Source organism: Tuber melanosporum, assembly GCF_000151645.1.
Source record: "Tuber melanosporum whole genome shotgun sequence assembly, scaffold_204, strain Mel28".
In the NCBI taxonomy this organism is placed as follows: Eukaryota; Fungi; Ascomycota; class Pezizomycetes; order Pezizales; family Tuberaceae; genus Tuber; species Tuber melanosporum.
Window position 1 is genome coordinate 18663 of NW_003298869.1, and position 11165 is coordinate 29827.

At 49.6% G+C, this 11165-nt stretch overlaps 3 protein-coding genes; 2 read left to right on the plus strand and 1 right to left on the minus strand.

Moving 5' to 3' along the window:
• The first annotated feature begins 200 nt into the window (after positions 1-200).
• Positions 201-3536, plus strand: GSTUM_00000604001 (uncharacterized protein). XM_002837872.2 has 4 exons: positions 201-627; positions 760-919; positions 1026-1137; positions 1194-3536. Exons 1-4 carry the CDS (start codon positions 619-621, stop codon positions 3223-3225), a joined length of 2313 nt encoding a protein of 770 aa, XP_002837918.1. The 5' UTR covers positions 201-618; the 3' UTR covers positions 3226-3536.
• A 2365-nt stretch (positions 3537-5901) lies between these two features.
• Positions 5902-6291, plus strand: GSTUM_00000605001 (uncharacterized protein; the record flags this gene model as incomplete). Its single annotated transcript, XM_002837873.1, has 1 exon — positions 5902-6291. One exon carries the CDS (start codon positions 5902-5904, stop codon positions 6289-6291), a length of 390 nt encoding a protein of 129 aa, XP_002837919.1.
• A 258-nt stretch (positions 6292-6549) lies between these two features.
• The window catches only part of GSTUM_00000606001 (uncharacterized protein), a 5958-nt gene continuing 1342 nt past the window's right edge, over positions 6550-11165 (minus strand). Inside the window, exons 3-10 of the mRNA XM_002837874.2 lie at positions 10595-11132; positions 10268-10534; positions 9269-10216; positions 9138-9212; positions 7684-9087; positions 7575-7607; positions 7423-7493; positions 6550-7284 (exon numbers count right to left, since the gene is read on the minus strand). Of these exons, the coding sequence (XP_002837920.1) occupies positions 7230-7284; positions 7423-7493; positions 7575-7607; positions 7684-9087; positions 9138-9212; positions 9269-10216; positions 10268-10534; positions 10595-10936 (3195 nt within the window). The 5' untranslated portion in view covers positions 10937-11132 and the 3' untranslated portion in view covers positions 6550-7229.

The window sequence follows — 11165 nt, forward strand, 5'->3', positions numbered from 1 at the left end:
ATTTTCTCCGTGCGATCGGTTGGGCCTTTCTGACTTTCGTTGCTGCTGTTAGTGCTACCATTTGCTGTGGTGGTGTCGGCAGTGTCAATTAGACTGGCTTCTGCAACAACCGACTCTAGCAAAATCTCATCCACCGCCAACAGCCTCTCTCTCTCTCCCCCCTCCACTCGATCACCTTCCACTTCATCACCTTCCACTCAACCCTTCTCACAGCGCCTTGTCTCGCCCGCTTTGCTCTCTCCTCACCTCTCACCGCGCCGCACTGCTGCTCATAACTATTCATCCTTCGCTCCACCTGACTCCACCACCACATCACCGTTCCCGCTGTTTGCATCCTCATTCCACTCAACCCACAACTCACCAATTTTCTCATCACCATCACCACCACCACCACCACCACCTTTCCTCTCCTTTCCTCTCCTTTCCTTGTGTTGACCTAACCTCTACCTTCACCCAACACACTGCTACTCCATCTTTCATCAACCCTTATTCCTCCTGCTCTTGAGGCATCTCTCATCTCCTCTCCCGTCTCTTCCATCACTCGAATACCTAAAACCCCCCCCCTTCCTACATCCATCAACGCATTAAAGTTTCGTCAACGTTGCTCCCAAACATCCGATGGCTTCCGTAAGTTACATCCATGAACCCTCGCAGATCGTCCTCCAGTCCGGGTCTCCTCCGCTATTTCTAGGCTCTATTGTCTCGTTCTGCTTCAGGTAGCTTCGACACCAACATTTTCCCCTTCTAACAATGTCATAGGTACCTTCGCAACCCCGCCCTCCTCAATTCGGCGCACATCACCAACAGTATGTCCCAAATGGCTCTGCGCCTGGAATGCCTCCTCAGCCTGTCCAACTTCCTCCCCAAAAGGTAATCGAGAAGGCAGGTGTGCGAATTTTGTGCATTGCCGATGTCAGAGGTATAAATTCCGTCCTCCCCCCTCACGTGGATTTTGGCCATATCAAGTTGCTCGGCTATGATATATCTGGGGGATTGCCACTAAATTGTTGTCTACCTTTTCGTAGGAAACCTTAAATCTTTAAACGAATTGGCCAAGAAGGCAAACGCGGATCACGTCCTTCACACTGGTGACTTTGGCTTCTACGATGATAGCTCTCTAGAGAGAATTGCCGACAAGTGGGACTTTCAACCCCGATGCAGCATGAGTGTTGGCTGACTTTTTCTCTTCAAAGGACTCTGCGACATGTCGCACAATACTCCCCCCTGCTTGAAGATGGCCTCAAAAAGCGTATCCAGACACCTGGTCCTAATAGCCATTCTATAAAGCAGCTCTTTGCTCAGGTCGAACACCCGTTGTCTGAGCTTCCCCTGTTTCTCAACAAGAAATACACCCTGGACGTGCCTGTATACACCGTGTGGGGAGCGTGCGAAGATGTCCGCGTTCTTGAGAAATTCCGCTCAGGCGAATACAAGGTCAACAATCTCCACATCGTCGATGAGGCGAATTCACGGCTGCTAGATGCCGGTGGTGTTAAGCTTAGGTTGTTAGGTCTTGGAGGAGCTGTTGTCATGCATAAGTTGTTTGATAATGGCGAGGGAAGGACAACGATCCCTGGAGGACAAGGGACCATGTGGACTACGCTTTTGCAAATGGGCGAGCTTGTTGACACAGCAAACCGGGTATTTGACCCTGCGGAAACCCGGATTTTTGTTACCCACGCTTCACCAGCAAGGGAGGGTTTGCTGAATCAATTGTCGGTTACTCTGAAGGCGGATTTCTCGATATCCGCTGGATTACATTTCCGGTATGGGAGCTCATACAACGAGTTCAGTGTAAACCCAACTCTGGATCATTATAGGGGCAAGCTAGCCTCGTCGAAAGCATCTTTCAATGATGTTTGGGAAACCGTCAAGGGTGAGGTCCTGCCCGCCGTTCAGCAAAACGAAGCTCAGCACGCACTCTTGAATAATGCCTTGGATATCGTAGAGAAGATGCCCACGAGCGCCAACGGCGGCAACCCGTTTGGTGGTCCGGCATCAAACACTGCTCCTGGAGCTGGGCAAGTCGATGAATCTGCCTTCAAGAATATGTGGAATTTCAACTTGGCAGACGCTGCATTTGGCTGGCTTGTTCTAGAGGTTGAGGGTGGCCGCATCGCGACGGAGATGAGAGCGCAAGGGTTCAATTTTGCCCATAGGGGTGGGAAAGGAGCTTCTGCGGCTCAGCAGCAACAGCAACAGCAACAATCGTCGGTTGCGCCTACTGCATCAACTGCTGCGTCGGCACCAACTTCGAATGCTGGAACTGTTAATGTTAATGTACCATCTGGACCCTCGGGAACTAGCAACTCCACTCCACAAAATGGCCCCGCAGTTCCCTTCCTTCCGTCAGGACCAAGGAGTCAACAGCAGCCAAAGCCCACTCCCCCTCAACCAAGGCCTGCTACCACCCCAACTGGACCGAAGCAGCCTACCCCGCCTCCTGCTCAGGTCGAACCACCAGTCGCCCCGAAGCCGGCGACACCCCGTCCAGTACCAAGTGGTCCTGCAAACAGAGCTGCCACCCCGGTCGCTACGCCTTTGCCGACACCAGCAGCGGAGAAGCCATCTACTAGTAACGGTACGCGTACCGAATCTCCAGCTCCTCCCGTTGTACCCAAGATTGATACTCCTGCCACGGCTCCGGCCACAGCTCCGGTCATAGCTCCAACCGGACCTCAACATCGAGAGGCTAGCTCCCCACAGGACCGCCTAAAACAGTATGGATTTTACATAACCGGCGTCAATAACGCAGACGCAGTCCGAGCCCTATTCTCCTTGGAAGTCCAGAGTATGATTCAACACATAGAAACAAAACACCCCAAGAGTCGACCTGATTCGACCTACTTCCTTGCGTACTTTGAGAGCGCCGAAATTGCCAAAGAAACGCTGGACCAACTACCAGAAGACTTGAAAATAAGGCGTTCTCAGAACGAGAACAAACCGTGGGTCAAATTGATGATGGACGAGTATAACCCGTTCAATAGCAACCCGAGACCCGGCATGTCCGACAGCAAATGGGGCCGCGGAGCAGGCGTCGGCGGCGGCAACACCAGCGAGAGTGATAACAACATGGGTGGCGGGTACAGGCGTGGTGGTGGGCACCGGGGCCGTGGCGCAAGAGGCTACAGTCGTGGTCCGTATAGAGGTGGACCCGGTGGAGCCAAGCGTGGAAGGAACCCCGAGGGTGGAGATGGAGGATCGCAACATCAATCTACAGACTAGATAAAATAGCTTTCTCTTTTCCTTTTCCTTTTTTTCCTTTCTTCTAATGATTTCTTTCTTAACCTTTTCATGGGATCTTTGGAGGAGGGGGAGGAACGAGGTTTGGGAAAAGGAAAAAAGGTTCTCTGGTAGTTGGTTTGTTTTTCGGTTCTGTTTTTTTCTTCAATGTGTGGTTGGGGTTTGTACGTTGTTGTAGCTGGAAGTAGCGGTTGCCGCCGTCATTGTTGCCGTCGTAGTTTAGTAGCAGCTTATGGTGTGGTGGTTTGGGAATGAATTCTGAAGACAGCGCGAGTGAGTGAGACATCATTTCGGCAGGGAGGAAGAGAGAAGGGGGATTTGAGTGGTTCTTTTAGCGTATGATTATCTCTCTTATCGTACTCTGTTATTCCTGTCTTCTTTTTCTCTTTTTCGTTCCTTCCCCCCCCTTCCATCAAAACTTTGGGGCTTTTATCATACTTTTACCCTAGCTTAGTCCATAGCACTCTATCGAAGACCACCGTGTTACCTGCTTGATAGACAACGATAGTGCTTTCCATGATGCCAGCCTTGGGTTGATTGCATCTAGTTGTCGACGGGGTAGGGAGCGGGGTTCTTTAGTATCCACTGTGAAAGCGGACAGGATACAGCACGGTCCGAGCCTCCGACCTGGATGGCTCGCTTCGATAAAGATGTATTGGAGTATAGTATAATATTTGCCTCTCCACAGTAAACCATAATATCATACATACGATTCCACGAAATAAGCACACAATATCCTATCAATCATAACCCCTCACTCGAGGCCCTCTGATCCTGAGACCCCCCCTCCTCCGATGTGCACAGTACAGTACAGGTATGTATGATGCTAGGTGAAATTGACACGGCGGGGTTGGGGAAGAATCCTTTTCTGGATCCGTGGCCTGGGGTTCAGTGGGGCGGGGGGGGGGTTGGGAAAACAGAAAGAGGAGAGGAGTGGATATAGTGAGGAGAATCTAGTGCTATCATACTTTGTTTTTCTATTATTATTTTTTAATTTTTTTAATTGGGTCTGGGTGCTAAGGGGAGTTGTTTGGGCTTTGTTGGATGGTGGTAGAGTACCGGTATGATAGTGTACGAAGCTTGTACTGTACCATAACTTAAATCACCGGCTAGTTGTAAGCGTACTGTACATCACCACACCAAAAGCAATCGACTTCAAGCACGATAATTGAAATTCCTCCCTAGGATACCCAAAGTATGATATACAAGAAATTCTAGTACGGGCTTTAGAACCACACCGACTTTTCATACACACAGGCTTACCGGTAGTTAGGCATGGCTAAGATGAAGTTGGAAAGTAGCCGCCTCGGTTTTCCCATACGAAAAAAGCGCCAAGACTTAATGTCACTTTTGCTCTTTTGGTCGATAAGGCGTCTCGGAAAACGAGATGTTTATTTGTGACTGACAACCTGGAAGAGAAAGCCCAAGGATTTTCCTTGGATATGCGAGTCTTTTTTTTTTATTGATGGAATAGAGGTGGCGTTATAGTGTTGTCAACATGGCTACTTTGGGTGTAAAAGGCACTTCTACTCGTCAGTACAGGTGATTTTTGTTACCAGCTTCGTGCCGGGTCTGATTTGGCTTGGGAGCGAGAGAGAATTTTAGGTTGACAGCTCTCAAATTTGCTGCCTTGCTGACAGTAGACTAACTTTATCCCTCTATCGGAGTCTATCCTAATCCTTCCTCCCTCACTCTGGCTGCTAAAGATTACCCGGCTGCCAAGCCCCTCCACCGCACCAACGGGTCAAACACCAACTTATGAAATGGCAAGATATCATAGAACTAAAGAACTTCCAATCCATCCCGATCTACCACTGAAAAAAAAAAAAAAGAAAGAAAACATTATTCACTAGCCGGAGAGTAAAAATGCCGAAGCGAAAGAATCAATTCACCAATCCACCCGCCAAATCCCCACGCCTAACCCACCCCTCCACCACCACCACCCTCCCAGCGCGCACTCACGCCCAGGTTGCCAAATCACTAACCTCCGCCCTCCCAACTTACCACAGGCGCATCTTCCGCGTACTGAAGAAAGCTCGTGGCTTCGAGACTGTCAAGTTGATCCGGCGGATAAAGTCCTCCCGCGGCCCCGCCGCTGGCGCTGCGGCACAAGCTACCGGGCCAACGACAAGGTTGGAGGGGGAATTGGAAGCGCTGAAGAAGGTGAATCTGGACTTGCTCGCACGGGCACATTTGCGTCGGTGCCTGGGGAGGGATGGGAGATGTGTTCGGAGCGGGGTTTTTGATTGGAGGGTTTGGAGCGTAGGGGAGGGGGAGGATGGAGAGGGGCGGGGAATGGGGAAGGTGGAACATGATGTATGCGCTAGGTTGTGTGGGGCTAGAGTTGTTAGGGAGGTTATGGGTGATGTGTTGGGGGGTGTCAGGCGGATTTTGGGTGTTGATGAGAGGGAGGAGATGGCACGAGGTGGTGGTGATGGGGAGGAGGAAGGGAAGAGGAAGATCGAGGAGAGGTTGGAGAGGAATAAGAAGGGGGAGGAGGAGGAGGCTAAATCTGCTAGTATGTCGACTTCTGCCTCCAATAGTGACGGTAACGACAGCGATTCAGGGGAGGGGGAAGACCGACAAGATGTCTGGGGGGCGGTGAGCCCCGTATCCTCCAGCGACTGGTCAGCTTTTTCGCCCCCGAAGCCCAAACCAATGCCAAAACAAAAACCGGGGGTAAGTACCTTCCTCCCCACCTTCATAGCCGGTTACATCTCCGATTCCTCCGCCTCCACCTCTAGCACCGCCCCACCCAAACGCAATAAAGGCCCCCCCGAGAAGAAACAGAGGAAAAACCGCATGGGCCAGCAAGCCCGCCGCGCCCTGTGGGCGAAAAAGTACGGACAGAACGCTGCGCACTTGAAGGAAGGAACGCAGCGCAAAGAAGATAGGAGGGGGGGGGGAGAGAAGAGGAAGAAGGAGGGGCAAACGGAAGGCAAACTTCACCCATCGTGGGAAGCAGCGAGGAAAGCTCGGGAGGGTAAGATGGCGGTTGTTCAAGAGGCGCTGAGGGGTGGTGGGGGTAGGAAGGTTGTTTTCGACTGACTCTTGTGTTGTGTGGTGTGAGGCCACCCTGGCGGCGGCGGGATTTGTATATATAAATCAGTACATGGTATAATGATACGGCGGTGGTGGTGTCACACTTAGCTCTCGTTCGAACATTACTATTTTTTCATAATTTATTTTTGTATTTGCGTTTGTATTTACACACTATATAGCCCATCGAACCATGAGACAAGCCAAAAACGAAATTTCTAGATGTTATGCCTGCAGTCGCTCACTATAAACGACCTAATAAGTGACAAAAAAAGCCAGCCTGATGCGGGGGTCGAACCCGCGACATTGAGGTGTTCTTCACAGAATTTTACTCGCCGTAAAAGCCACACGCTCTACCACTGAGCTAACCAGGCGGATGTATGACAAGAAATTTCGCACCTATTATTCCCACCACCATTTCATCTATTAAAAATCGATCAACAAAATTAAGTTTATGCTATAATCACTTGATGGAATAAACAATGGAAAAAAAGAACAACTTCATTATCACAATATGACTGGAACTACTACTTCATGAATGACTAGACCACTTAGGGAGTACAACGCGGAAGAAAAAAGGAAAGCATCCCCCCCCGCTTCGCCTTGGCATCATAATTACACAATTCCCCCAACCTAGAGGAAAAATTGAAAAATGGTATGGTATAAAAGCCAATTAAACCCCTAAGAATAATAAACCTCCCCATAGGCAGTACATCAATCCATTCATCCATCCACCATCCAGCCGGCTTGCTAGTTTGGTTGAGAAATGTAAGTAAACACTACAAAAAAAGTAATAAAGGAAAAAGTTAAATCCGATGCATCGCTCCCTAAGGAGAAAAGGAAGAAGAGAAGAACCGAGGGCAGGAAATTTTTCAGAGCTATCGTGTCTCCCTTCATGCCCGAGGCACAGGGCAGGAATACGAAAGGATGGAGGAAGGCAAGCCAGGTCAACCCTGATCAGGAGTCGACCCGAGTGGCAGGCTATCAATCATTTTCAACATCCTAATATTTGGCGAAGGATCACATGAGAAATTAGCCTGACCAAAGAACACCATAAAAAAGCCAAACGTACCCGCAGATCAATACGCAAAAGATTCACAAAAAAGGCACAACGCATGGGGTCTCGAATGGTATACACACCTAGTATTCTCCCGTGTAATTTCCTCGTTATCGGCTTGCAGCTGGCCAAGTTGCGCCTTGAGTGCGGCTACCTTTAATATCACAATTCTTAGCCTCGCGTGTTCACTAATACAGTTGTGAGAGGAAACATAGTTTCCTTAGCAGTGACTCACATTAGTAGAAGGAGATTGGGTGGCTGACAATTCCTGTAATACATGCTTTCTTAACTTCTGAAGTCTCCCCGGTTTGTTCCCCGCGAGGGGGCCTGTCTTCTGTGCTCACCTGGTGTTTGATTCGTAGCTTCAGTTCAGCAAGCTCTGCCTCGAGTACTTTCATTTTGGCTGCCGATTCCCTCTGGGAATTTGTGAGTGCTGCTTCCTTCTCTTTAACGAGGGCTTCAGCAGCGCCCAATTGCTCTTTCAAACTCGATTCTATTCCCTCCGAGTCCTTGGCGGCCGTTTCAATCGCAGATTCCTTAAGTTTGACAAGCTCCTCAAACCCCTTGGCCTGTGCCTTGAGTTGCTTCACCTCGGCTTCGAGGTCAGATTTCTCTTTGGTAATCGTTTCTAAACTATTAGATTTTTCTGTGCTATCAGCTTCCAACGAGGAGACCAATTGGTTAGTTTTCTCGAGGTCAGTTTCTTTTGCCTCCACAGCCTGAAGAGCAATCTTCTTCTCCTCCATCAGGATATTGAGCTCCCCTTTCAAAGATTCCAGCTCAGCGGTGACAGAAGCCATAGAGGCTTCCTTCTCCTCCTTAAGAATTTCCATCTCCCTGCTAAGGGACCCATTCCCACCCTCTAGGGCCGCTTTCTCTTCCTCCAGGGCCTTCTTTTCCTTCTCCAAAACTTCCTTCTCCTTCTCAAGAGTAGCCAAAGTAGCCTCAGCTTCCTTCTTTTCGGATTCAAGTTTTTCAATGACTCCATCCTTGCCTTGCATCCCGGACTCGCCAGCCCCAAGCCTGTCCTTCAGGCCCTTAGTTTCATGCTTCAGCTCATCGACCTCCGTCTGGTAAATCAGCTCCATCGACTTATAATCAGCTTCCATCGACGCACGGAGATCCCTGACTTCTTCGGCTGTTGATTTCTCAACGGCGGCAATTTTTTCGACCACCTCCTTCTTGGCCCCTGAGACCTCCATTTCGAGGGCTGAAATCTTCTCGAGAAGCTCCTGATTTGAAGTCTTCTCCTTTGCAACCTCGGACTCGAGCCCAAATTTAGACTCCTCTGCTCCCTGCAACGATTCCTGCAACTTCTTGATCTCGGCATCCTTGGATACCGTAACCTTGTCAAGTTCTGCCTTCGTCATCTCAAGTTGCTCTGAAAGGGTGTCGAAAGCAGATTTGTCAGGGGCCGCATCCAGGGTAGCTTGTAACATCACTCGGGAGGCTTTCTCAGTTGCAAGTTGGCCCTCAAGCGAAGAGATGGTAGAACTGTGACTCTGCAATAACTCTGACATGCCTTCTGCTTTCTTAAGTTCCCCAGCCATACGAAATATCTCGGCGGCATGGGCCTCCTTGGTTGAACCTAGTTCGGTAACAAGTGCTTCGTACTTTTCAGAAAGCAGAGTGTACTTTCCCTCGTTGCTGGAAGCTAGTTCGGCCTTCATTTTCTCCATTTCGGTAACATGTTCGGCGTGCTGGAAGTCAAGGGCAATCTTATGGGATTCCTCAAGTTTAGAAGCCGCCTATACAAATGTTAGCGACTCGACTCCTGCGCAGAAAAGTTGCTACTGACCTCAGCGCTATCGGCCATATCCTTAACTGCCTTTTCGAGATCCACTTTGAATTTCGCCAGCTGATCTTCCTTGTCCTGCAATAAATCTCATGAGCAAAAACACAACTGATGTGTGCAAATATGAAACAAACCGTCAGTTGCTTATTCAAGGTCTCCAAAGCGCTCCGTAGGGCGGTGACTTCTTCCTTCCCTTGCTCTTGTACCGACTTGATCTCGCTTTCAGAATGCTGCGTAACCTGTTCCAATTTCCGTAATATTTCCCGAGTCTCCTCTCTTGTAGCATCCAACTGAGCTGTCAAATTGCTGACTTGTTCCTGGCTTGACTTTGTCAACTGGTCGATCTTGCTTTCCCATTCTTTGTCCTTGCTCTCAACGCTGCCAGAAGCTTCTTTTTTAAGGGCTTCAATAGCTAATTCAAACTGCTTCTGCTGAGCTTCACTCTCCCGTTTGACAGCTCCAACTTCCACAGCCGCCTTTTTCTGAGCAGCCTCCAGAGCTTCAGCACCCTCCAACTTAGTGGCCTCAATCTTCACTAGCAAGTCCTCCTCCAATACCTTAGCCGAAGATTTAGCTTCTTGAAGCTGGGTAGATAAAGCCTCGGAACTCTTCTCCAACTGCTCTCGGTGCTCCTGAGTAAGCTTCTCGAGTTTGGCCTTGGATTCCTCGGCCGCTGCCTTCTCAGCATCAACTGCCTCTGCTAATTCCGCTGCATGTTTCTCTTGGAGTTCTTGAATATCCTTTAGTCCCTTAGCCTTGTTTTCAAATGCCACCTTTTCCAGCTCGTCTTGTAGAAGCTTGACAACATTACCAAGCCCATCAATTTCCTTCTGGCGAGACTCAAGCGCCTCCATATTCTTTTCGGTGACACGCTTAGAAACTTCATGTACGTCCTCAATCTGTTTCTTTAACGCGGCGATCTCTTCGCTAAGCCTCCCAACAAGGCCTTCCGCATCAATTGAACTCTGGCTGTTGGCTTCCTTCTCAGCTGCAAGAGCAGCATTGAGAGCTTCAACCGCCTTGTTATGCGCCGCCTCTTGAGCTTCAATGGCCTTTTGAAGATCATCAGTTTCCGCCGCAGCCTTTGATGGAATTAGTTTCGGGTCACATCGTCGTGTCGAGGACAGAAATACCTTTTTAGCCAAGGAAGTGCTATTGGATACCTCCTCAGCATGGCGTGTTTCTAGAGATTCAAGAGAAGTCTTCAGAGTATTAATCTGTGCGAGAAGGCCCTTTTCTTTTTCATCAAAGCCACCTTCAAGAGCCTTGAGCTCTTCTGCATGCCTAGCGATCAGCTTATCGTTCGCATCCTTCATCGTTGCCGCAGATCCCTCAACCAGAGCCGCAAAATTTGCACACTCCGCCTCAGCATCCTTACATTGGGCCTGTAGCTTCTCGTTCTGTACATAATCTATAAGCCCCAGATACACTATAATCTAACGCATGTGATGATACCTTACCTTTTCTTGAATGGCAGTGATCCTTTCTTTGAGAATTGCCAGTTCGGACTCCAGCTCTCCAGTAGCTATCTTAGCATCTCCATTGGTGGTAGGGTGACCGCTTGCCCTGGAAAGCTGCTCTAAAAGCTCTTTGTTCTTTTCCTCTAAATCAGACACCTTGACTTTCAACGCTTCCAACTCTTTCGAAGTAGTGCTCGATGCACTAGCAGGTCCATTGGGTCCCGCGGTTCTCGCACGTAAAGTCGAAGTGCTGGGCCGGGGGGGGAGGTTGGAGATTCCAGTGGCTCCTCTCGCAGTCGCAGAGATAGGTCGTCCGGTGGCAGACGGCGGTCTAGGTGACATAGCGTTGTCCCGGGTTGTGGAAGCAGCCGAAGGGCGCCCAGCAGTTGAGGTATTAGATGACGCAGATATCGAAGGACGTGACCGGTGTGTGGATGCTGTAGGTGTGGTCGTAGAAGTGGTGGTTCTTCTCACATTGCCAACGGCACCTGCGGTGCTTCCAGCAGAGGATCGGCGATCAGCGGTGGGACTAGTTGAACTTCGACAAATACCGCGAACTGATGTTCGTTTA

What these genes read in the sequence shown, in the direction of transcription:
- GSTUM_00000604001 (XM_002837872.2), top strand. An exon ending in GTGCATTGCCGATGTCAGAG is followed by an intron (nt 920 to 1,025) that starts GTATAAATTCCG and finishes ACCTTTTCGTAG; the next exon opens with GAAACCTTAAATCTTTAAAC. An exon ending in CTAGAGAGAATTGCCGACAA is followed by an intron (nt 1,138 to 1,193) that starts GTGGGACTTTCA and finishes TTCTCTTCAAAG; the next exon opens with GACTCTGCGACATGTCGCAC.